The following is a 21742-nucleotide window of genomic DNA, read 5'->3' as shown; positions in this document are numbered from 1 at the left end:
CATGCTCTGCAAACAGCACCTGGCACAAGGGACTCGCGAGCCCAGAGACGCAGACCGGGAGGGACAGGCTCCTCCCCGCAGGGACCCGAGGCGCAGCAACCGCTCGATAAATTGTCTTTGCAAAATATCAGTGACTGCAGCGTGACATTTTCCTCCCTGTGCTTCCTGACCCCGGGCGCTGGCCGTCGCTCAAATGGCAGCACCGGATTCAGTTTCAGGCCAGCATCTGCCATTGCCATGGAAACGGAAAAGCAGATGGGTGGAAGCAGAGGCGCAGGCCGGAGCCGACCCTCCGCTCCCTCGCCAGGACCCGGTGCTGGCACGACGTGGGATTTCTGTCCCGCTTCCCAGCCAGAGCGGGCGGAAGGTGCCTGGCGCAGAGCACGCCGGTGCGCCGCTGGCAAGCCGGTGCATACATGCTGATCCGGCCGCAGCCGCGCTGCAAGGCACCTGGAAAACCAGGCAGCTGCCCCAAGTCCGCCGGCTCTACCCAGAGGAGATTCCCCAGGGAGAAAACGCGAGGAGTGGTGCAGTGAAGGCCGGGGCTCGGACATGCCGCACCATCCTCAGCTTGCAGCTCTTCCCCAGAGAGCTTCCGAGGCCGTTTTATCTCCAGCCTGCCCAGAAATCTCTGCTCGAAACGGGGCTCGAGCCGGAGCATCCCGCAACCAGCGGGCCCCTGCCCGCCCCGTCTCACCGACGCCACCTCGGAAGCAGCCCGGACCCGCCGTCCCCGGGGGCGGGGGCCGAGCCCAGGGACAGCCGAGCAGGGGCTGCCCGGCCTCCCCCGACCAGCACAGCCCCAGCAGCGCCCAGACGGCTCCAGACCCCACAGCCTGCCACAGAGCCCGGCCTGCGGCGGGGAGAGCAGCCCTGGTCCCACGGCATGGCGGACAGGGACCCCGCCAGGGCCCCAGCCCCACGGGGGCAGCCCCAGCCCCACAGCATGGCGGACAGGGACCCCGCCAGGGCCCCAGCACCACGGGGGCAGCCCCAGCCCCACAGCATGGCGGACAGGGACCCCGCCAGGGCCCCAGCCCCACGGGGGCAACCCCAGCCCCACGGCATGGCGGACAGGGACCCCGCCAGGGCCCCAGCCCCACGGGGGCAGCCCCAGCCCCACAGCATGGCGGACAGGGACCCCACCAGGGCCCCAGCCCCACGGGGGCAACCCCAGCCCCACGGCATGGCGGACAGGGACCCCGCCAGGGCCCCAGCCCCACGGGGGCAACCCCAGCCCCACGGCATGGCGGACAGGGACCCCGCCAGGGCCCCAGCACCACGGGGGCAGCCCCAGCCCCACGGCATGGCGGACAGGGACCCCGCCAGGGCCCCAGCACCACGGGGGCAGCCCCAGCCCCACGGCATGGCGGACAGGGACCCCACCAGGGCCCCAGCACCACGGGGGCAGCCCCAGCCCCACGGCATGGCGGACAGGGACCCCGCCAGGGCCCCAGCACCACGGGGGCAGCCCCAGCCCCACGGCATGGCGGACAGGGACCCCGCCAGGGCCCCAGCACCACGGGGGCAGCACCGGGCTGAGGGGGAGCAGGTGCCTGTGGGGCAGCACCAGCCACCCAGCAACACGGCTTCACAAGCAGAGCAAATGGCGGCAGCACCGCGCCCTCGCCCCCTTATATAGCCCACTGGCCCCGCCCACGTCAAGCCCCGCCCCTCTCCTCCCAGTCCCCGCCCCCGTCCCCGCCCGCCCCGCCTCCCCGGAGCGGCTCCCCCCTCCCTTCCCCCCGCTGCCCTCCCCCGCCCCTTCTTTTCCGCGTTTCCCTCGCCGCGGGCCCTTTGAGACCCTGCTCGGCCGCCGTCGCCTCTGCCGTGCGTCACCAGGCGGGGCGGTGCGGGGCAGCGCGGGGGGGGGGGTGGGTGGGAAGATGGCGGAGGCTTCCCCGCAGCCGGGACGGTTCTTCTGTCACTGCTGCTCGGCCGAGATCGCCCCGCGCCTGCCCGTGAGTGAGGGCGGGGGCTCGGCCGCGGCCGGCGCGGCCCTGGGGCGCCGGGGACGGGGCTGGGGGCAAGGGCTGGGGGGGTCCGGCTGTTTGGGCACGTGGGGGTGAGGCCTGAGGGGGCGGGGGGCGGCTCGCGGAGGGGCTGGGCCGCGGGGCGGGGGGCTGAGTGCCCGGGGGGCCGAGTGCGAGGGCGGAGTGGGGGGGCTGAGTGCGAGAGGACGAGGGGGCTCAGAGGGGGCGGGGGCTCGGGAGTGGGGGGCCCTGAGTATGGGGGGGGGGCTCAGAGGGGGCGCAGGGGCGGGGGTCCCTGAGTATGAGGGGAGCTCGGAGGGGGCGGGGACGCAGGGGTGGGGGGCCCTGGGTGTGAGGGGGGCTCGGAGGGGGCGGGGACGCAGGGGTGGGTGTTCGGGGAGGTTGGGGGGCTCTGAGCGTGCGGGAGGCTCGGCGGGGTGGGGGCTCCGGGGCTCGGGCAGGCGCCTGGCCCTGAGCGAGGGAAGGGGGAGCCCTGGGGTGAGGCTGTATGAGGCGGGGGGGGGGTAGGGAACAGGACGGGGTTGGGAGGGGGCTGCGGGGGCTGCCTGGGCGCAGTGGGGGCCGTGGGGCCCCCTTGGACCGCAGGAAGGCAGCTGGCAAAGCCAGAGACGGGGTGTGCTGGCGGAGCGCGGGGAGGCGCGGGCGTCCTCTTCCTCTTCCTGGTGCGGAGGGAGGAAGGCGGGGAGGTTTCTGGGCGGCGGGGGAGGCCTGGGCGGAGGGAGCGGGAAGGCTTTGCTGGGAGCAGGGCAGTGGGGCGGTGCGTACGGCAGGGGGTCCCACCAGGCCTGTCTGCGGGGGCTCTCGGGGACTGCAGCGTCCTGCTGAGCGTGTGCTGTAAAGGCAGCTGTTACGAGGATAGATCCATTAACCAAAAGTTGCCTTAAAGCAAATTTGGTAGGATGCTTCTCCTGAGATACTTGTTTCCAGCAGCCCTTCCCCATCCAAGGGCTTTTCTCATGCAGGGCATCTCCAGCTGACAGAAAAGGTCATTTGTGTGACAATTCTCCAAACTAAGAAAACAACACTGTTATCCCAGAGAGTGAACTGGCTCTCTGTGGGACAATGAGAGGTTATCTTTTTTTGTCATCTTTCACTATGGTTTAAATAAACAGGAGAAAAGCTTCGCGAGTGATAATTTTTAAGACACAGGAATGGGCAGATACACAAATGATAAGCACACGGTATTTCCACTAACTGATGAGGAAGCACTTCATAGGCTAGTAGCAGTGCTTGAACAGGTGTGCTTTAATCACTGAGTCAAAACCTTACTGCTTACTTGTAAAGACTCTTATTTTCCTCCTAAGTGTAGAAAAGGAACACTGGCTGTTGGAAAATAACTGATTGTCTTGATCGTGACTAGATTTTCTGTTGCTAGTCTACCAAATGTTGTAAGATGTTAAATCTGATTATGAGGTTAACAAGCCCTGCCTTTGTTTCTGAGTCTTTATTTATCCTGAGACATTTGACAGCATCTTGTTAGAATAAAGCGTAACTTTTTTTTCCATTTTAACATTCATTTCATTTTAAAAGTCAAGGAATAGCTTGATTGTGAGTTAAAGATGTCTCTCTACCAGAACAATTGATTAGCCTTCACTGTGAATTTGTTTTTGTGACATGACATTTTTCCTTTTGCCTCTTTGATCAATTTTACTGGTTAGGGTGAGGGTAGGCCTTGATGGTAACAGATTGTATTTAGCATCTACCAACATCTAATAAATTGTATTTAAGTACGAGGACAAAACTGTTGATAGGCTCCTGCTAAATAAATAGACTGGCTTGAGAAAGTGGCTGATGTGCTGAAGGCTGAATCCTAGAAACATTGGTCATTTATCTTTGTTTAAACACCCTATTTTATTTCACCTTTGTTTAAACACTCTACCTGCATACGCCGGCAGAACACATCTGGTAGCGAATGTACTGAACTGTGTTAGGAGCAGGCAACTTTTGTTGTAGGTTCAGGTTTAATTAATTGATAGTCAATTAACTTGTTTAGGATCCAAGTTTGGTTTCACTTACTGATTGCAGACTGAGTTACTCTATTGGAGATGTCATGGCATATGCTGCAAAAGGAATGACTGAAACTGTCTGAGAAACAACAAACTTTGACATTTGTGCTGTTCCAGCTGCGAAAGAATTTGCTGATTACTATGTTCAGAGTTGTCCGTAAGCAGAAAAGTCCCCTTACATAGGAGAGTTGAGAGAAGTAAATCGCTTATTTCTCTCGAATGTGGCTAGCATAATAATTTGTCCCAGTGGTGTACTGCTAAAATGTTGGGTAAAATAGTAAGGGCTTATTTCAAAGGCAGAGGAAACTGATTTAACTTTCTGTAATCTACATGGTTGTTCTTGTGTGCCAATAACCAGCTCTGAGAGGAATTTGGATGGTGTAGAAATATTCTTGAAATCAAACATTGTGTAAATTTTGTAGACCTAGTTATTTCACAACCGCAAATCTAAAGAGTTCTGCATGGAGGAGGGAGTGGCAACTTCCCTAAGTCTTTTTCTAGGACATGTAACTGGATGGTGTTTTGCTAATTCCTTATCTCCCTGGGCAGACAGGGACAGTATCAAGTGAATCACCAGTGCTGCTGTGCTTTGCCTGGGTCTCATCATTTTTTTCTGCATTGGCTTGAAGAGGGATCCATATGTCTTATCAAAATAAACTCACGTGACTTGCGTCCTGTCCTCTTTCTGGGAATCCATTAAGTTTGTTTTAGGGCATATTACAATATTGAGCATAGATATAGTAGAGGGAACCAGTGTGGTGGTGGGGGGGTTGTTTTTGCTTTTGTTGTGGTTGCTTTGTTTTTCTTAGGGGCTCTTAAATCTCTGGCATACCGAGTTCAGCTTTATCAGAATTGGGTCCTGTGTCTTGCCCAGGGTTTGGGGCGGTTATATTTTGCCCGCACTAGTTGTTCCACCTTAACTTTGGTTCAAGTTAGGTGCAGGATGCGTTGCTTCCTGTCCCAACTCCGCTGCGCTGTATGGCATTACTTCTTGTCAAGCGCAATGACCACATTCTGCTGAAAAGCGAAGTAATTTCCTTTCGCGATCTTAAGCATTCTGAGTTTCTTCTCGCTATGATAGTGTGATCATGAAGTATAAATTATTCACTAACATTGAGAATTGTGAGAAAAGCAACAGTAGCAAACTCCTGAGGACTCCTGTATCTGAACAGACAGGCAGTTTATTATAAAATATACAGTCTTCAGTATTAAAAGCTAGAAATACGGCAGTAGCTTTCTATAGTGAACATTGAGCGTGGGAGTGTAAAATTCTGGTATTTTGTGTTGCAGAATGACCCTCTTGTGTCTTCTTGGAGTCTGTGTGGTGTGAATCCCAGACTTTATTAGTAATAGCTTTCCATTTAATTCTTCCTAAGTGACAGTGACGCTCTAATTAGCCCATACTGTAATTCCCTGTTTGTTGCTATTTCATTAGGAGAGTCTAGCCTCTTTTGGGGGGGATGGGGGGAGGTATACAAATACTCAGCTATTTAAAAACTAGTATTAGAGCGTTACTTTTCTGGGAAAGCTGGTGGTTTTGCTTTCGTTTCACCCAGAACTACATCAGAAGCTACCTAATGCTCTGTCTATACTGGGGATTAATTAGTGTTATCCAAATCTTTCTAAAGCCATGTTCTAAACAGGTTCTGTCTTAATAATTTGCCTCACTAGTCTGGTCAAGGCAAATATCAGCGTTTTGGGGTCTTTTTGGCTCTGCTGTGAAAGCTCTGCTTGCCATTTATGCTAGGTAATACAGATGATAAAAGTATCTTTAAATACAATTTTTTACAGTAGTGGTGTCCTGTCTGCACTGGGTGGATAAACTGTTACCCTTGAAATAGCATTATGCAGGATTTAAAACTGTTATTGTGCTACACTATGGAGAAAGCCAGGTGGTGAAAGGAATTTCTCTGTCTCTACCTAATCGTTCTGTGAAGTATCTTCATTTGGACAGAATTCCTTTCTTAAGAAGTAAATGGGGGGAAGAGTTTTCCTGCAATCCTTCTACCTGCCTTAATGAACTGAAACATGCTCTGGGAGGGGGTGGGCTAGGGAGGCTATTGCTGAATTTATAACTAAGCCCACTCAATTCAGGGAACAGTCGGTCAGTCAGTCTGTGAAATAGTCTGGGACAATGTGAATTTCCTCTGAAATTGTTGTTCTGTGTGCCTGGCTCCTTGGGGATCATCGTAAGTCCTCAGAACTGTGCTCTCTCTGATAGTAGCACTGGGAGGACGGACTAGAGGGCTCCTTTTCCATCCCGTCACACTGAAGGCACTCTATGGCTTTTACATGAGACTTTTTTTCTCATTCAGTCTTTTCTCTCCTATAGGACTATATTTGCCCAAGGTGTGAATCTGGTTTTATTGAAGAACTTCCTGAAGAGCCAAGGTAATGTGCTGCTCCCAAATGTTATTGCTAGAGCAAACTAGTCTGCTTTGCTCTGTTTTCTTTCTTCTTCTAGATAAAAGACAGTGCTGCATACTAAATACACTATTTTTACTTTTTCTGGCCAGTATTTGGCTTATCTTTCTTCACTATGGTTCCGTAGTGCTTAATTTGCAGTTTGTCTCCACAGGTACATCAACTATGGGAATACTGAGTGTCATACTTTGCTGGTAAATGCAGGGAGGAAAGGGTTGATTTAAAAGAGAAAATGGTGGCAGAGAGGCTTTCCACATGGAATGTGATAGCTCCAGCCATTTTGGGTTATCGTGTAGAGATAACTGTCTGAAAAGAAGAATCCGCAGGATGGAGAGTGTATATATGTGTCAGTGCAGAATTCAGTATCTTAGTTCGCAGTACTAATGGGGCTACATTTTGACCAAGCCTTTGGACTCTGCGCTGAAGCAGCTGAGATCTACGTTCACATGTTTGACTGCTGACTCAGCAATGGGGCTTCTCTCTGGTGCAGTGTCAGAGTGGACAGCAGCAGGAGAAATGTCTTAAAATGTTTCAGGCACGTTTGCTGGACCTTGGCTCTGAATGGCTGAGCAGCATGTGGTCAGACTGGCACGCCCTCAGTGCAGGGCCTTACTGACCTGTGTGGGATGTCCGTCAGATGCATGTTGCTGCCTACCAACCATTCGTAAAGCTGGGAGAGCAGTAGTCTTTACCAACTTAGGTTTCTGTACTGAAAAGGTGATGTTTCATCTGATTACTAGAGGCCGGAAATCAGTCCTAGCTAATCCTAACTGTACTGGTCATTTGCTGTAACCATGGGAGAATGTCTTAGTCTCTGAACCTTTAGTTTTTTGTTGTCTTTAATATCAAAGTATGGACTTGGATACTGAGGAGTAAATGTTCCTACAGCTCTCCAGAAGCAGAAGCCTAACGATATTAAGGGTTTTCCTAATAATCTGTCCCATTTCCTTCTCTGGTTACGTGACTCTGCAAGAAAGAAATTCCTTTGATCCAAGATTAGACTTAAGCATGTTTGGGTCATAGTGGTCAGGGTTTGTACCTTAAATCTTCTCTTCCTGGTGTTCCGGAGGATTAGCTGATTTGTTTGAGGTGGATTGTGCAGGGAATCCTTCATTGACACTGTAGTTGAGTCAATTCTCTGTAGCTTCATGAAATCAGAATCTAAAAGGGTGGGAAGAGATGGGCGAAGTTGTAGGAAAATGAGAGTTGCAAGGGGGGTGAAATGAAGATTGATGTGGACAATTAAAAATCAGCAGCTGAGGACAGGCTAGCATCTGGATTGGCTGGAGCTGATCCTGCCACAGGGGAGAAAGGTAGGCTGGCAGCCTTCTGAGATCCCACTAGCCCTGGCTCTGTGCAAAAACAAATCAGCTGATTCCTGTGAAAGTGTGTGCTATAACTGAGCTGCTATGATGTCTGCTTTTCATGTCAAGATCATGTCCCTTGATCTCCTCTGCTGGGAAAGTCTTTCCATAGCACCCTTCTGAGGCTTACTAATGCTTTTCATGCTTCTCAGGAACACTGACAATGAGACCAGCTCCTCCACATCAACCAGCGCTCAGAGCAGGCATCCTTTCGAGGTAACTCCTCTCTATCTCCTCCAATATTTTCTTTGTTGCCATTGAAGTACTTTCTATTAGTAGATTGTTTAAATGTTCCCTGGATTTTGACAACATTCGAGGGAAGGATGTATTAATATCATCCACATACAACTCCTGAAATCTCTGCATGTAGTATTTCTGCTGTACGATTTTTAATAGGACCATCCCTTGTAGCTTATTTTTGTTGTGAGAGGGCTAAGCTGGGATTTAGTGAGCTGTCTAGGTGTGTTGCTGTGCAGTAGCCTCAGCTTAGAAGGCCGTGGTTGCATGCAGAAGCTACAAAGAAACTGGGGAAGTAATAGTGACTATCTCCTACCTCCTTATGTGGTTTCAGTCTATATTGTCTGTTCATCACTAAGCTACTTCTGTGTGTGCACTGATCACCTGTGTTATCCAAGGTTTGTGAGCTGCTGGGGATCTGAAGAGACTAATCTTTGTTGGAAGGCTGGTGCAATGCCAGTAGTAAAAGCTAAGAACTGCTTCTCTTCTCATTACAATCTGCTCATTGAATTCTCTCCCTCCCAGAACGTGGATCAGCACTTATTCACCTTGCCACAAGGCTATGGCCAATTTGCCTTCGGGATTTTCGATGACAGCTTTGAGTTTCCTTTCGGGTCCAATGTGCAATCAGAAGACAACAGGGACTCCGAGAACCGGAGGGAGCGAGAGCATCAGTCTCGGCATAGATATGGTGCAAGGCAGCCTCGAGCTCGTCTCGCCACACGGCGTGCCGCTGGCAGGCACGAGGGAGTTCCCACACTAGAAGGGTGAGAACGACCTCCAAGGTCCTTGTGGGGATCAGAAGCCCAGTTATTTTTCACTGATGTGAGTTAGCCTGGAATCAGTCCTTCTCTTTTCCTCAAATATTTGAGGACTAGTTTCTTAAGGGCTGCTGCCAAGCAGAGCTGTCCAGTCTGACTGTCTTTCATAGATGCCCAGCTTTGTCCCATGTGATCTCTTGCTTCTGGATGGTCAGACTTCAGCTGGGACTAGAGCTGTGCTCAAGCTCTTGTCTTCAGTTTGTAGGGGCTATTTTACCTGAGCACAGTGGTCTAGACTACTGTATGGCTGGGAGATTTTACCCGTAAACCTGTAGTAAGAAAGCATTCCCTGATCATGATCAGCTATTACCAAAATGTTGTATTAACTGTGAAAGGAAATAGTAGAGAGCACTGGAGAATAAGACTTACATTTCTTTAATTGTATCCTGGAGAGGCATTTTGCCACCTGCATCAGAAATCATCCCCTTCTGGATAAAATATTCCAACTTGTCTTTAGCAATGAATAATCAGTATGTAAGACGCAACTGCCTTTGTTACAGGAAATTGTCTTGCCTTTTTTCCCCCCAACAATGTAATAGTATTTAGCCACTCCTTCCGTGTCAGGGTTTTGGGCTGGGAGCTAGCAAATGCTAGTTCTTATTTGATCCTGTTTTTGTTGTCTTTCAGAATCATCCAGCAGCTGGTCAATGGAATAATTGCACCTACAACAATACCAAACCTAGGACTAGGTCCTTGGTGAGTTGGAATATGAACTGCTCTTTCTGACAGTGTTCTTGCTGCTACTCCCAGTGGAGTTTAATTGTTGTCCTTATTCTTAAAGGGGAGTCTTGCATTCAAATCCAATGGACTATGCCTGGGGTGCAAACGGCTTGGATGCAATTATTACACAGGTAAAACTGGCATTATAATGGAGTCTCCCGTCCTCTTGTGCAGTGTTGCAAAACTGCCAGCATTCAGTGTGATGCAGGGGAGAAAACTACTGAAGGTGTAGAAATGGGAGACAAGGCCCATAGCGCAGGGGATGCTGGGTTTGAGTGCGTTCGTTCAGTAACTGGACAGATTCTGTGCACTGCTGAACTCCCATCTTCTTTCTGCCTTCCGTGGCCTGTTGTTTTTTCAGTTATTAAATCAGTTTGAAAACACTGGACCACCGCCAGCAGACAAAGAAAAGATTCAGGCCCTCCCCACCATACAGATCACACAGGAACACGTAGGTAAGTGAAACTTTTCAAAGGGGGGCGAAAACTTAGGTGTCTGCTCTGTTATACTTGCACAAAGAAGAGAAATGTAGGCTGGATGGATTTGCCCTGGGGAGGCAAACTGTTCTGAAAAGTTTGATGTGGGTAAAGATGAAAGAAGCACATGCAGCCTGGCAGGCTGATCAGCCGGACTGCAGCTCTGTGCAGCAGTGTTGACAGCTGTCTTCTAGACTTGCTGTAGGCAGGGCGGGAGGAGGTGTTAGTAAAGTGCCAGCACATAACCTGTCCAAGGCCAGGCTCCGCGGCTGTCAGTGCTTTGCAGTCCTGCTGTGTGAGCCTGAGGACCAGCAAGTTGCTCTCATTTGTTAGTGCGATAGACACAAGTAAAACACCAGATGCATTGTTACAGATGTGTATATATGTACTTGCATCTGTTTCTTAAATATGTTTCTTACAGTAGTAGTCTGAAGAAGGGAAGAGCCAATCAAACGCAGGGCGATGAAGGATGGAGTAATGGTGGTGGGAGCTGCAAAGCAGCAAGCTTTCCTGTCTGCAGGGATGGAGCAGTGGGAGGGTCAGCAGCCACAAGAGCTAGCGGAGGGGAAGGGGTGATGGGATCCCGAGTTGGGCCCTACTGAGTGTCATTCTTTCCTTTACTCATCTGTGTTTTACTTTCCCTTTGTGATACAGATTCTGGGTTAGAGTGTCCTGTATGTAAAGAAGACTACACAGTTGATGAAAATGTCCGACAGTTACCTTGCAATCATCTATTCCATAACAGCTGCATAGTCCCTTGGCTGGAACAGGTTAGTTCTGTCTGAGTGGGTCACTTGGATTTTGTGGCACTTGAGCATTTTCTGGTGATGCTGTTCTCTGTAAATATTTTCATACCTCCATGATGAGGCCTAAATGTGAGCAGCCTTTGATCAGAGGAAGGAGAGTCATTCTAGCCTTTTATTTGAGTGCTGCTCCTATATCTCATTTCTAATCCTGTTTCCCATATTTCTTGTTTTGTTTTTGTCTGTTCTCCAAAGCATGACACATGTCCTGTGTGCCGGAAAAGCTTAAGCGGACAAAACACTGCCACAAACCCCCCAGGACTGACAGGGATGAATTTCTCTTCCTCCTCCTCCTCCTCTTCCTCCAGCTCACCAAGTAACGAAAACTCATCGAACAACTCATGAATCCTAATCCGACCCTCTGTCCCTGGGGCCCTGTCCACTGTCCTTCCTCCCTCCCTAGCCAACGTAAGAACGAAAGGGGCTTCCAGAGCAGAGCGAGGGGAGGGTGGCAGGGGGGAAACAGAACCCCCAGAATTCTCCTTTGAGTTCTGAAGACACAGAGACTCTGGGCTCTTCAGAGATGAGAAGCCTCAAGTTCTGTGATGGGGGGGGGAAAGAGCTCTGTCTGTTAATACATCCATTTGCCGCGTGGACTTCTAAACATTGCAGTGAAAGGCTGCTGCGCTCCACGGATGGGAAACCCAAGGTGCTGAGCTAGCGGTTGCAATTCTGAATGGAAAGGTTGTTTGTATGGTTTTGAATTTGAGATTCCTTTCTTTCTTTCTTTTGCTCCTCCTTCTCCCCTTGGATACTATCTCTTCTGCTTTGGAGATTGAAATCTTTAAAATGAAAGCATAATAATACTGCCTCCCTCCCAGGATCCTCCAACTGGGGAGGGCAAATAGTTGTCACTGAAAAAAATGAACTCTTGAAATAGACCCCATCATCCTTCCCTTCCCCATCTCAATTCCCATTTATTTTTCTTTATAACCTTGCCCTTCTGATACTCAACACTGAAAGGGTTTTTATAATTTTAAATTATTACTGCTGTCAAATAAATGGACGTTTCAGCTCAACGAGAAGTTATGCATGATTTGTGGAAAACTACAGGGTAAGCTCTCTGGAGACTGCCGTGCTGAGCTGTCCTGTTTCATCCAAGGGCAGGCTGGGCTTGTCAGAGCCCCCGGCGTGCTGTGTGCAGGCATGCTGTGACCTGGGCACCAGACTCCTACATGACCAGCGCCCCGTACGTGCATTGCCAGCTTGCAGATCGTTGAGTGGTTGGCTGCAGGATTGCAACTGAAAGCATCCTTGCCTGGTCTTTTGTATTTTTTACATCTTCTCCCTGTTGCAGTCCTGCCCTTCTCACAGCCTGAATGGACTTTTCTAGTGTGTTGACATCAGGACTGGGTGTGCACCAGAGCAAGGACCAGCCAAATATCATTGTGATCAAATAACATACAGGAAAAATGACACTTTGGAGAAAAATGTATTTCAAAGCTACTTAAAATACAGCTGATTAAAAAAGGAGAGAGACAAATGTCCCAGGTGTGCTTGTGACTCAGTTTCCTTGGCAGAACCAGGGGTTGGAGGATGAAAAGAATGTGACCAGAGCAGGGCAGTCTCCTACCTGCTGTGTGTGTATCCATGCTCACTTGGCTGGGAGATGCGAGGCAGGGATAAAAACATGGGTTTACTGGGATCTCTCACCGAGGGGCTTCATTTATTATTCTGATCACATTGAAACTCTAGATGCAGCACTGACAGCTCTCTAAAAGAAGCCCTGGATCTTGAACATGGGACAGGGTTGCACGCTGCTGGAGTGTGCTCAGGGAGAAGTCAGTGAGATTTCTGCTCTACTGGCCACTTCTTCCAGCGTCAAGAAAGGAAGGTGGCTGTTTGCTCAGCAGTCCTGTGTGGTGCCAGGAGGAGGAGCCCGAAGGCAGCGTCTCTCACGTGCTTGTGTGTGGCAGCAGGTAAAATACCTGGGAGCCAAAAAAAAAGAGTTTGAGGAGGGAAAAGAAATTTTCTGCCTGTCTCAGGAAGCGTTGGTCTGTATTACATTGGGCAGATGTCAACTGATGTCTCTGTCACGGTCAGCCAGGTTATTCTGACCTGCTAACTTAGTGTTTGTGTGAAGGCCTGTTACGCTCCAGGCTGTGTGTCAGGACCTTGCTTGGTATCAGCCAGAGGTGGGAGGTGTCTCTTGGCTTGCGCTTGCACCCTAATCCGGGTGCTTTGCAAGGCTTTGAACTTCACTTGGAGCTTGCGCTTGAGAGGTCTATACCACAAAGCTGATCTTCTGTGTTGGAGCTGGTCCTACACTCTAAGTAGGCAGATGCTGTCCTCAGGGTGGATAGCCTGTCCTTCTTGCTGCTCTTCCATGTTTTTCTCCTGTCTCCTAGTCCTTACTGCATTCCTTTTCCTTCAGCAACTCCCAGTCCTGGTCCTGACCCTACCTCCTACCCTCTCATCACCTGCTGAAACAAATGCTGCAGTAGTTCATGCTGACTTTTGAAGTATCACTTTACCTCTGAGTTTTCTTCATCTGCCATTTGTCTCTTTGGGAAGTTGCCACCTCATCTTGCTATAAGCTTTCTTGTGCTCAGTTAAGGTGGTGTCAGCCCCACTTGGACCACCTTTGGAAAGACACCTATGGAGCCAGGAGCCTTGTAACAGGCAAGCACAGGCCTCGGACATGAGCAAATTTAAGCTCACTTAATGAGCTGCTGCACATCCACTGGCCACAGAGTTCACTGTGCTCTTAGCCCCCAGCAAATGCAAACTACAGTGCATTAGCTTAAAGCTTATTGAAGTTTTCAGCTGACATGCTCTCCCCTGAGTTTGCCCTGGGCCGGGTAACTGTCCTCTGGTGCTCTCCAGGGTTTGGCAGCTGCGCAGTGCAGTGTTGGTCTCTCCTTTGAGTCTGAGTGCGTTGGCGGCTGCTCTTCAGGTCTGGGGTCTGGCCCTGCTGGTACAGGCACGGGCCAGGCTTCAGGATTAGGTCCTGGCTCTACCCTCCCACTGCCCTGGCGAATCTCGCTCTGGGAGGAGCGCTGAAGGACCTCGGGTCGATTTTGCCAAGGGCAGACATGGGCTCCGTCAGGTTAAGGCGGATGTTTCCTGCCGCCCTTCCAGCCAGCGGCACTCCGGCGGCTCAGCTACCGGCTCCGCTGTGCCCTGCCCTTCCCCTTGGCGAGCTGCTGCTGCGGGCGACCTCGCACTGGAGCCCTCGTCCCAAAGCCCTGCCCTTGGCTCTTGTGGCCATCCGTCTGTCCCTTTGGTGACTCGACCACAGGAACTCGGACGTGGCCTAGAAGTTACTGAGTGTGGCAGGAAGAAACTCAGGCTGTGGCATGAAGGAGGAGCCGATTGCCCTGCGGATGCCAGCTGGATGTTGGCAGCCCTGTTGGTGTCACAGGGCCAGGCAAGAGGCTGGGGGGGTCTTGAGGAATCTGGCAGCTGTGCACTGCTTTCCAGTGACCCCCTGCAAAGCCGCCGGGCTCTGTGGAGCCGGCAGCATTGCAAAACTGGCCTGTGCTGCTCCTCAGCAGCCTTGTGCTGCTGAGACCCGTGACCTGCTCCACCTCGAGTTTGTGCTGCCCTGGGTGGGGTGGAAAGAGTGTTTCACTGCTCTGGGGGCTCCCTGTGTCTTCCTTGTCTTTTGAATGCTCAGAAGGGGCCCCGTGAGCTGGGCCGAGGGCAGCTGGGGCAGGTGCTGGCCTGCTTGCCGCGTACGTCAAGGTCCTGGCACCACGCGGGGCTTCGGGCTCTTCTGAAGAGCCTTAGCTCAGACACCTGGCTCTTCCCCCCCAAAAGCTTTCCAATAAGGGACATGTCCCTGTAGGATGGAAAAGGTGACTTGTTTGGTGTTTCTTGAACCATTTCAGAATAGAAAAGAAGATTGTTTGGAGAATACGTCCCCAATTTTGATGGCAAGGAGCAATTTGCCAGAACCTGTCGGGCCCCACAGCAGCCTGGCCTGGCTGGGCTGAGCGCAGCCGGCAATCCTGAGCAACTGTCCCGGAATGTTTTCCTCGGGTTGCTCCCGCCAGCTCAGCCAGGGCAGCGATGGCGCCTTTGATCTCGGCAGGCGGATGCCTCCAGGATGAGGGTTTATCTCGGGACTGGTATATCGGGGTTAATAGCTGATCCTGTGCTGGAGGTTGAGCCAGAAACTTCTGCCACTGGCTTTGGGCTCAAGAGGCAGGGAGCAGCAGGAAGATCCCCGCTTGGCCTCTGCGCGCCCAGCTGCTGGGCTGGGACGGGGGAAGGCTTTGCCGTTCAGTCACTGAAACGCGGACCTCGCCTGCTGGGTTTAGCTGCTCGGCTGCGTGGTCGGGCATTCCCAGCTCCCCAGAAGCACCGGGTGCGATCTGTTCACGTGTGTGAAACGCTCGAGATGCCTGGCGGGTTTCGAACGGACGAAGCAGAACACGTGCTGGTTTGGTGGCTCCCGGCACTCCCCTCTGCCGGGGGCTCCAGGCCGGGGCCGATGCCTGCAGCAGTCACGACAGAGTTAACGCAGTGGCTCTTCCCTCTTGACACGGACTTGTTTGGAGCTGGTTCGGTAAGAAATGGAACGAGTTGGGTGGTTTCTGCTCGTGTCTGACGTGACAAAGTGACCGAGCTGCAATGCCTCTGCAGCGGGGTGAGGAGGGCGTTGCAGGAACGCGCCCTGGCCAGGAAGCCAAGGTGCTGGTGCTATTTCTGGCCGTGGTCCCCTCCAGGCAAGGTGGCCGTAGTCACTTACCTGTTGCCGTCAGAGTGCCTGGCTCCCTCTCTGCCTCTGTGAGGCTGGAGCCGATCTGGACCGAGGTGAGGGGCTGGACCAAGCGCTGAGCCACTGGCTTCAGCCTGCGGCCAGTCAGGTTCGGCTTCCCCTGCTGCGTTTCGTGTCCTGAGCCAAATGGCTTGGATCGGGCATCACCCACCTGAGCAGGAGCGGTGTCCCGCGTGGGCGGCTGGCCCTGGGCCCCACTGCGCTCGCAGCCGGCAGGGCGCCCGCGCGGGAAGCCTCCACCCCGGGGCAGCTGCACCGCTGCCGCCGTACGGCACGGTCACGCGTGTGCTTCCACCCAGCCACGTCCAGCGAAGCCGGGGCTTCCCCTGCCTTCGCCCTGCTCCCTGCTTTGTGCCGCGGGAAAGGCCACCCCGGTGCTTCCCGGGGGTAGGTTTGGGCGGGGGTGGCCGGGGCCGGGGCCGGGGCCGATGCCGGTGGCTGCAACAGCAACCCCAGGCGAGTCGCTCGACGCTGCAATCGTTGAGAAAGGGCCGGTGGCCACCCGGGCCAGCCCAAGCAAGCGCAGCTCCCAGACTCGCTCCCCCTTCTGCAGCGTGAACGTGGCTTTAATTTCCGCAAGTGCTTGGACACAAGACAAACGCAGCCTTCCAGCACGTCCCGGCCCCGCCGTCTCTGTCCCTTCCCGCCTCTGGGCTTCGCCCCGTCCCGGCCCTTGCAGTGATGCTGTTGGCAGCACGACACCCGCGCGGTTGGGCTGCTGCAGGCGAAGGCGAGACGATGGCAGCTGGCGTAGGGGCGAGCGCGCTGCCCGGGCTGCTCCGTGCCGGCTCTGCTCCGCGGGATGCGGGAGAGCTGCGTCCCAGCAATGCCAGGTCCCCGCGTGGCTGCAGGCTGGGTCCAGCGCGTTCGCCTCGACCTCTGTCCTCTCGGTCTCCACCATGCATTTAAATAAAACAATAAATAGCAAAAAAATAGATATGTACATATATAAAATAACCCTTTTTCCCCCTTTTTTTCCTCCTATAAAGACAAACCCGAGGGCTGGCTGGCCGGGAGCCGGGCTCAGGCGACGAGCAGGGGGAGGAAGTGGGTGGAGAGGTGCTGGCGCCGCGTCGCGCGCCCTCGCCGGGGCCTGCCCCGGCTGTCGAGCGAGAGGAACATGGGGCGGCCCCGGCGGCGCCAGCGCAGCGACGCGTAGCTGTTGTAGCCGTTCTCCTCGATGCGCTCCTCGAACGCGCAGTTGGGGCTGAACTCCTTCTGGCAGGGAGGGAAGGGGTGAGCGGGGCCGCTCCGCGCTGCCTGCCCGCCGGCTGGGGCAGGGCAGGATGCCTGGGCCCCTCCCGGCTCCCTGGAGGAGACGGGCTCCTTGGGATGAGCACGGGAAAACGAGGGGCTGCTCCGGGAATCCGGTCCCAGTTTCTATGGGGTCCTGGGCAAACGCCGTGCTGTCCCCCCGCTCCAGCTCTGCCTGGCGCCGCAGACCCGCTCCGGCCCCCGGGGAGGTGGCGACGGACCTACCGAGCCGTAGAGCCTCCCCCGCCGGTTCATGGCCAGGTAGAAGCCGGTGTGCACCGCTCGGATGGCCACGACGCCGACGCGTACCGACCGGATCTCCATGATGCCTGCGGGCACAGGGGAGCACCGCCTGAGCCGGGACCCCGCCAGGCTCCTGCGCCCTAACGCGGCGAGGCCGGGGGTGCCGAGAGCGGCCGCGGGGAGACGAGGGATGCGAGAGCAGACGGAGGGACGGAGCCATCCCAGGGGAGGGACAGCGAGGAACGAGGAGGGACCCGCTGGTCCTGGGAGGGTTTGAACTTTATTCCTCTCTCCTCCCTTGGGCTCAGCCGCTTCCCAGGAGCCGGGCTGCGTTGCAGCGACGCCAAGGAAAACCTCCGCGTGCCTGGAACAAATGGTCAGCCTTTGCCCCATGCCGACCTCTGGTTTATTCTCCCCTAATTGGCAGCTGGGTCTGTATTCAGCCAACGCGTGCCCAACGCGTGCTCGCAGCGCCCTGGGGCCCGACCCGGCTCTCAGCTCACCGTCCCTCCGGGGCCGCAGCGTCCCTGGGGCCTGCCGGAGCGCCAGGGCCCGTGGGGCCGCCCTGGAGGCAGCCCGGGGGCTGCTCCAGCTGTTCCCTGAGCCGCCTCGCCGGGGAAGGGCTGGGGGGGGTCGGACGAGACCCCGCAGCGCGCATGGGCTGCAGGGGTAGGTTTCCTGGGGTGCGTGCACGGAGGTGACCGTGCACATCTGGATGATGGGGTGGGTGTTTGGTGGTGACTGTGCACATCTGGATGATGGGGTGGACGCACGGGGGCGATTGTTCACATCTGGATGATGGGGTGGGTGTATGGTGGTGACTGTGCACATCTGGATGATGGGGTGGATGCACGGAGGTGATCACAAATATCTGGATGATGGGGGTGGTGTATGGCAATTGTGCACATCTGGATGATGTGAGGTGGATGCACGGCAGTGACTGCGCACATCTGGATGATAGGGATGGCTGTGCGGAGGTGACGGTGCACAGCTGGGCAGAGGCCTGCGGGCGCAGCACAGCAGGGCAGGCGCTGCCGGCGTGTGCCCGTGCGGGTCACCCGCTCGGCGTGAGCACCGAGGGTGCAGGCGGGAGGCGGGGGCCGTGCTGCAGCCCTGTGCAATGCGGGGGCAAAGCCGGGGGCCACGGGCTGGAGGGGGGCTGCAGCCATACTATAAAACCCAGCCACGTCTGGCTGCTGCTTGGCCGGCGGTGCATGTGTCTGGCCTGCAGAGCTCCCATCGGAGCCGCTAATCGGAAAGGCATGTGGTCGGACCAGGAAGATTTTTCAGTGGAAACACCCAGAGCACCGTCAGGAGACTCGCTGGATTCCAGCACCTCCTTGCTCCAGCCGGACCCCGCCGCTTGCCGGCGAACCGGGAGCATCTGCCGGACACACTGCCCTGCTCCCGGCTCCCGCCTGCACACCAGGCGCGTGAGCATCCCTGCTCATGCCCCAGCTGTGCCCCGACGGCTCCCCGCCACTGCCTGCCAGCCGCTAGAGACCCTCTTCCCACCCGCTTTCTCCTCCTCTTCCTCAGCCCCAGCGCGACGGCACCTGCCTCCTCTGCGTCCCCCCGGCATGGACGGGGCGGGCACGGGGTGCCGGGCAGCCCAGCATGGCACGCGCCAGCCTGGCAGAGCCATCGGCGAGCGGCGGCGCTGGGGAAGCGCTGAGCAACCGCCTGCAAATCCATCTCAGTTTATCGAGTCTGCAGCGGCTGCTATTAATAACAAAGGACTCCTGCTTTTCTAAAAATAACCCCTCGCTGCTCCCGGCGCCCGCCCAGCTCTGCCCCGGGTGTTGTCTGCAGGCCCCGGCAGAGCGGAGCGGTCGCTTTGCTCGCAGGTGCCCGGGAAAGCGCCCGGCCCGCGCGGAGGCTGCAGCGGGGCCGGCGAGAGGCGCAGGGCAGGCGGAGCCCGGCCCGGAGCGGTGCCTGCGCCTCCATCGCCCGAGCGAGCCCCGCGCGGAGGGTGCTGCTGCTCGGCGCCAGGCCACCCCGCACCGTCCTCGCCCCCGGCCCCGCTGCCCTCCCGGGGCTGCCGTCCCCTCTCCGGTGCCGCGGCCGCTCCCTCGGGACGCCGGGGCACCGCTGCCCCCGGCCCCCTCCCCCGGCCCCCAGCGCCCCGGCCAGCCCGGCCCCACCGCGGGCAGGGAGCTGCGCTCCGGCGCCGTGGGCACCCTGGTCCCGGCGTCCCCAGCGCCTCTTCCCGCCGCCGCGGGGCCCCTCCCCAGCCCCGGGGAAGCCCTAATCCTGCCCGCTTGTTCCCGAGGCTCCCGACGGCACCGGCAGCCCGGGCGAGGCCGGGCTCCCGTGGCGCTCGTCCCCTCCGTCTCCCCGGCCAGGACCCGCCGTCCGAGTCCCGCTCCAGCCCCTCGGCAGGGGCAGCCCGGGCAGAGCGGCAAGAAGCAGGTACCTGCCCGCCGCAGGGTGCCGGGGTGCCCGCGCCCCGCCGATCCCAGCCCGGCCCCGCTGCTCCCCTGCTCCGGGGCCAAACCGCGCGGGCGGATCGGGCAGCGCACCCGGCCTGGGAGGCTCCGGCCGGCTGGCAGGGAGGCAGGAGACGTGCTGGCAGAGCTGGCAGAGGCCACCGCCCCTGCTCCCGATCCTACATCGCCTGCTCTGCAGCCGCAAAGATGCTCTGCCCCTGCAGCGTCTCGCACCCGCCTCGACTGACGCTCGGTGCTTAAACCTCGGTTCTTCCGCCTTGCCCGAAGCTTACACCAGCCCTTCTCCCTCCTGGCGCGTTACGGAGAGCAGTCGGACCCTTCCCGGCCTCGTTCGGTCACGCTCGGGCCCCGCACGGGGGAGGCGGCCCGGGGACGAAGGTCTCTCCCAGCTGCCCCAGGCAGCTCCCCGGCCTCGGCGACGGCACCGCAGCGGCTGCGGCCTCCCCTCCGCCCCCCCCCCCCCCCCCGGCAGTCCGGACGGGGAAAGTCGGCTCCCGGGTGCGAGGGAACCTGGAGCCGTTTGCTCAGCCCGGGGCTGCCGTCCGTGAGCGGCTCCAGACAGCCGTCCCGCGCGGGGGGGCCCGGGCTCCCGAACGCCTTGCAGGAGGCTTTTGGCAGAGGTTTCCGCCGGGCTTTACAGCAGAGCCCCCGGGGGGGACGAGGGCCGTGGGCCCGGCGCAGCGCGGGGCCCCGCCGGAGGCAGAGCGCGGCCGGGGCGCTGCAGCCGCGGGAGCCCAGCTGGCACCTGCCCCCTCCGTCCGCCCCCGCTTGAAGGAGCATTCGCGCCTCCCCAGCCTGTTCAAGGAGGCTCTGGGGTTTCCATCCCGCAGCTCCGCGACCGTCGCTGGTGCCTTTCCGTCCGGGCGAGCAGGGAACCCGGCGCGTGCGGGGACGAGCCCCCAGCCGCCGCCAGGACGGGCTGCCCCCCCCGTCCCCCCCGGGCACCGGCACCGGCACCGGGCGGCTGCAGCCGGGGAGCACGAGCCGGAGAAGGGGCTCTGCACGCGCGGCCTCCTCCGCGGCCGTCCCTGCCTGCGTCCCTGCTGCTGCCGGCCGCCCCGTCCGGCCTCGCGTCTCCTCCTGGCCCCGGCCCCGGTCCCGGCGCCACTCACTGCCCGGCCGCTCCCTCCAGCGCGTCCCCTCCACGCCGCCGCCGCCGTCGATGCACAGGAAGAAGCGGGTGGCGGAGAAGAGCCGCCGCCAGCGCACGTCGCCTTCCAGGTGACTGTAGCTCCGCGGGGGCCGCCGGCCGCCCCAGGCGACGCTGCCCGGTCCCAGCCCCGGTCCCGCCAGCACGGCGAGCGCCCCGGCGAGGCAGGCGGCCAGGGCGGCGGGGCCGCCGCGCCTCATGGCGGCGGGCGGCGGGCGGCGGGGCGCGGCGGGGCGCGGAGGGGCGGCGGGCGCTGGGCCATGGCCGCGGCGGCGGCGGCGGCGGCGGCAGCGGGGCCCCGACGGCGCGGGCGGCCCGAGCGCGGCGCGAGCCGCCGGGGCGGGGCGGGGCGGGGCGGGGGCCGCGCCGGCCAATGGGCGGGGCGCGAGCCCCTGGGGGCGGGGCCTCCCATTCATAAATCGGCGCGTGGGAGCGCGGCGCGCCTAGGGATGCTCCGGTGGGTGCAGGAGCGGCTACGCGGATGTCTCGGTCGTCCGTGTCCGTGTCCGTGTCCGTGTCCGTGTCCGTGTCCGTGTCCGTGTCCGTGTCCGTGTCCGTGTCCGTGTCCGTGTCCGTGTCGCCGGGGGCAGCGGGGAGGCTGCTCCGTGCGCGGGGGCGACCCGGGATGGCTGCTGCTGCGCGAGGGGAGGGGGCTGGAAGCTGCGCGGGGGGGGGGTGCGCACAGCCTCTTCCTTCTTCCCGCTACGCTGAATTGCTTAGCCTTGGCGTGCCTCAGTTTCCCTGCCTGCGGAGCAGGATGGCGGCCCCGCGCCATGGCTGTGGCTCTGGCAGGCCGCGAGCTGGCTGGGCTGGCAGAGCCCCGGGCAGGCCCCGGCCCGGCGGGAGCTGCCAGCTGGGAGTGTGGGTGGGTGCTCGGGAGATCCGGGAATTCAGGTCAGCACGTGGGTGCCTGCGGCACACCCCGGGAAACCGCCCTCCTCACGGGGAAAGGCAGCGCCCGGGAGCCCTGCTCGCCCCGTCTGCTGAAACGCTGCCAGAAGCGACCACAGGGCACTGGGGCCCGGTCTCCCCCTCCTGCCGTGCCCTCCCGGGGTCCGTGGAGCAGGGGCAGCC

General features: G+C 57.7%; 2 protein-coding genes across 10 annotated transcripts; one reads left to right on the top strand and one right to left on the bottom strand.

Moving 5' to 3' along the window:
* The first annotated feature begins 1830 nt into the window (after window positions 1-1830).
* Window positions 1831-11864, top strand: RNF126 (ring finger protein 126). The gene is made up of 9 exons (XM_064497582.1): window positions 1831-1961; window positions 6333-6391; window positions 7941-8004; window positions 8551-8792; window positions 9474-9542; window positions 9628-9697; window positions 9928-10021; window positions 10697-10812; window positions 11041-11864. The coding sequence occupies exons 1-9, from the start codon at window positions 1887-1889 to the stop codon at window positions 11188-11190; spliced, it is 939 nt and encodes a 312-aa protein (XP_064353652.1). The 5' UTR covers window positions 1831-1886; the 3' UTR covers window positions 11191-11864.
* Window positions 11865-12258: 394 nt separating this feature from the next.
* Window positions 12259-20925, bottom strand: FGF22 (fibroblast growth factor 22). 9 transcript variants are annotated; one of them, XM_064497578.1, is made up of 4 exons: window positions 20631-20925; window positions 17051-17154; window positions 16567-16789; window positions 16400-16463 (listed from the first exon to the last, which is right to left on the bottom strand). In XM_064497578.1, exons 1-3 carry the CDS (start codon window positions 20866-20868, stop codon window positions 16595-16597), a joined length of 537 nt encoding a protein of 178 aa, XP_064353648.1. In that variant the 5' UTR covers window positions 20869-20925; the 3' UTR covers window positions 16400-16463; window positions 16567-16594. The 9 variants fall into 9 exon arrangements, with proteins under 9 accessions (XP_064353644.1, XP_064353643.1, XP_064353646.1 ...); XM_064497579.1 differs by having other exon boundaries at window positions 16410-16470; XM_064497574.1 differs by lacking the exon at window positions 20631-20925 and having other exon boundaries at window positions 12259-16463; window positions 16567-16786; window positions 17051-19154.
* Window positions 20926-21742: the final 817 nt, after the last annotated feature.

Source organism: Dromaius novaehollandiae, chromosome 25 (genome assembly GCF_036370855.1).
Source record: "Dromaius novaehollandiae isolate bDroNov1 chromosome 25, bDroNov1.hap1, whole genome shotgun sequence".
Taxonomy (NCBI): domain Eukaryota; kingdom Metazoa; phylum Chordata; class Aves; order Casuariiformes; family Dromaiidae; genus Dromaius; species Dromaius novaehollandiae.
Note: the sequence above shows the minus strand (reverse complement) of the source record. Positions and strands in the feature narration are given on the sequence as shown.